We start from the raw sequence: 3,165 nt of genomic DNA, 5'->3' as shown, positions 1-3,165 counted from the left end.
ACACCAAGGAACATCCCTCAGATACCACAACAACAACAACAACAACAACAACACCAAGGAACATCCCTCAGATACCACAACAACAACAACAACAACAGCAACACCAAGGAACATCCCTCAGATACCACAACAACAACAACAACAACAACAACACCAAGGAACATCCCTCAGATACCACAACAACAACAACAAACTACTCTTTAAACAACCCTCACTTTTGAGGTTGGGGCTCATGCCCCCCTGGTCCTCTAGCACCCCATCACTGTCAGTGACAGACTCGCCCGCCGAGCCCAGGCCGGAGAAGGCAGAGGCCGAGGCTGGAGAGGAACTCTGGGAGCCCCGCGACACGGCGGACACCGGCATGGCCAGCTCCTGCTTGTTGTGTTGGCTGACACGCACCCAGTTGGACCGCCGGAAGCTCTCCGCGTAGATTCCTGGAAAGGACAATGTTTATAGTTTAATAGTGGTAGGAGGTTTTTTCTGTTTTAGTAAGAGTTTCACGGCACTTGCAACACAATTAAGTCATATGAGCGCCAGAAGATTAGAGGAGTTATAAGAGAGTAACATACACAAAATAGAAGGAGGGGATTTTTTTAAAAGTAAGAGTTTTACAGCACTTGCAACTGTATAGGGTCATGTGAGTGCCGAAGATTAGAGGTGTTACAAGATAGTAATAAACATAAAAAAGAAAAAGGGGAGGATAGATGCTTGATAGGAAAGAAGAAGCAAACCACACCAGAGCACCCGCCAACCACCCACGAAGGACAATGTTTAGTTTAGTAATAGTAGTAAAAGTTTTTCTGTTTTAGTAAGAGTTTTACGGCACTTGCAACACAATAAGATCATATAAGTGCCGAAGATTAGAAGTGTTACAATAGAGTAACAAACACACAAAAAAAGGAGGAGGAGAGATCAGGACGATAGATGTTTGATAGGAAAGAAGGAGCAAACCACACCAAAGCACCCACCAACAACCCACAGGTAGTAAGTGGTTTACAGCACTTGCAATACAATAAGGTTATATACATGTGCCCAAAGGTCATATGACCGCCAAAGGGTGGATGTCAACAGAGAAGTCCTTACAGGGAATCAGGCTTACTGTGCTCACCTCTCTAGCCTCAACAGCACAAAGTCTTCTTCGACTATCAAGGCACCCCGGAAATAGCAGGTTACAAGAGAGTGACAAACACACAACAGAAGTAGAGGACAAATGACGATAGTAAGGATTAGGAAAGAAAATAGGAACAGTTTCACCTATGTCGTTCCGAAACAATATGAGCCTGACATTGATGAATCAGCCCAATTACAATTGTACTGTGCATAAGAACGTGTTAATATCCCCCTTTGGGAATGGCCTAAGGACAACTTCAGTCAGTCGCACTGCCCGGGGGGGGGGGGGGGGGGGGGTTGTTGGTTCAGTAAGTAAAACACTGGACTAACAGAGACGCTCTCATCATATTTCCACCTCGCGATCAGAGGATCAAAGCAACTTTTTAAAAACTCAGTTTTTCCAGGTAAAATATCCTTTCTTTTGTGTTAAAAGATTAGTTTGAGCACACGAACGCAATAACGGTCATTTGATCGTTTTTAAGGACAAGCGAGCTGACCCAGATTCCGGGGGTTTCCAGAAATCTTGACCAACACCAAAAGTAGGCACTGCCCTACCTATAGGAGAAGTTTGGTTTCATTGGTGTGTATATTTGTTTGGTTATATAGAGAAAACTCTCCTTGTCTTTTAAAGAAACTGAACAGGAGGCAAAAACGTTACCTTCGTTTTTCTCAAAACAGCATTTTCCGGGATAGCCCCCTTGTGCTTAAAAACGACCAATTAGAAAAAGAGAAAGAGCACGCCAGACAGAAACGAAATTGGAAAATAATAAACAAGTCGGACCCAGTACACCCATCCTCCAACCACCCATAGACCAACCCTGCGCAAAAATGTGTTACGCAAAGGTCCCAAAACAAAAAGATTCCTGTCGATAATTTAACTTTAAAAGTTCAGGACTTGCTAAGATACAATACGATATCCCTATATCGATCTCCAAAAAGGGAAATGGGCTGCTGCATGGTATAAACACAAACACACACACACACACATACGCACACGCGCACGCACACGCACGCGCACGCACGCACACACACACCTTCACACGCACGCACGCGCTCACACACACACGTACACGTGCGCGCACGCGCGTACACACACGCACACATACATACATACATACATACATACATACATACATACACACACACACACACACACACACACACACACACACACACATGCACAAGCAAAATTAAACCAAAAACACTCACAAAAAGCAAGAGAAATCAGAAGTTATAATTTACCTTCCAATACTTCAAAACAATTTTTTTTTTTACAAAAACAAAACAAACTTGTGTCCTCAATCAACACATGCGCACTAAGAGGGCTTTCTATCTAAGTCCCGATTTTCTCAATTAATCATAAACTTGACTTTGCATTTTACGCGTAAATTTAAGCAAACCCAGCAAAATACATTTCATTAAAATAGATTAAAAAAGTAACTAGAACTTAATTCACAAGAGGAGTTCACGAAACCTGGAGAGATAGATCACAGAAAAGATTTTTGTTTAAATAAGAGTTTTACGGCACTTGCAGCACAATAAGGTCATATAAGTGCCGAAGAATAGATGTGTTACAAGAGAGTAACATACACCAAAAAAAAAAAGAAAGAAGAGAGATAAGGACGATACATGTTCGATAGGAAAGAAACCTGAGCAAACCACACCAGAGCACCCGCCAACCACCCACGATCACAGCAAAACTGTTGATAACTTCCAGCAAAACTTGAGATATAACTTCAAACAAAACACGGGAATTAAAAAAAACAAAAACTCACGTAATATATTTCAGCAAGACGAGAGATAAACAATTTAGTAACACCCGCGAGCTAAATAAAATAAATTCCAGCAGCAGAACTCACAAGATAAATTTAGGCTGATAAAAATCGTGGGCCAATTTCCGACACAGCCTGCGAGATAAATTTTTCGGCAAAATTGTCAAGGCTTCCAAGTATCGACAGCCTGGGCAGGACAAAAAGAGAAAGAAAGTTGTTGGACAGACCCTCTTCTCCCGACATTTCCACGATGACTGACGGGAGAGAGAGAGAGGGGGGGGGG

General features: G+C 42.5%; 1 protein-coding gene across 1 annotated transcript in view; it reads right to left on the bottom strand.

Annotated features, from left to right (window-relative positions):
* The window catches only part of LOC101860689, a 32,065-nt gene that overhangs the window by 21,587 nt on the left and 7,313 nt on the right, over nucleotides 1-3,165 (bottom strand). The window contains exon 2 of the mRNA XM_005108022.3: nucleotides 216-434. Coding sequence (XP_005108079.1) covers nucleotides 216-434 — 219 coding nt within the window. The remainder of the gene's footprint in view (nucleotides 1-215; nucleotides 435-3,165) is intronic.

Source organism: Aplysia californica, unplaced genomic scaffold, assembly GCF_000002075.1.
Source record: "Aplysia californica isolate F4 #8 unplaced genomic scaffold, AplCal3.0 scaffold00652, whole genome shotgun sequence".
Classification (NCBI taxonomy): domain Eukaryota; kingdom Metazoa; phylum Mollusca; class Gastropoda; order Aplysiida; family Aplysiidae; genus Aplysia; species Aplysia californica.
This window is presented reverse-complemented; position numbering and strand designations above follow the sequence as displayed.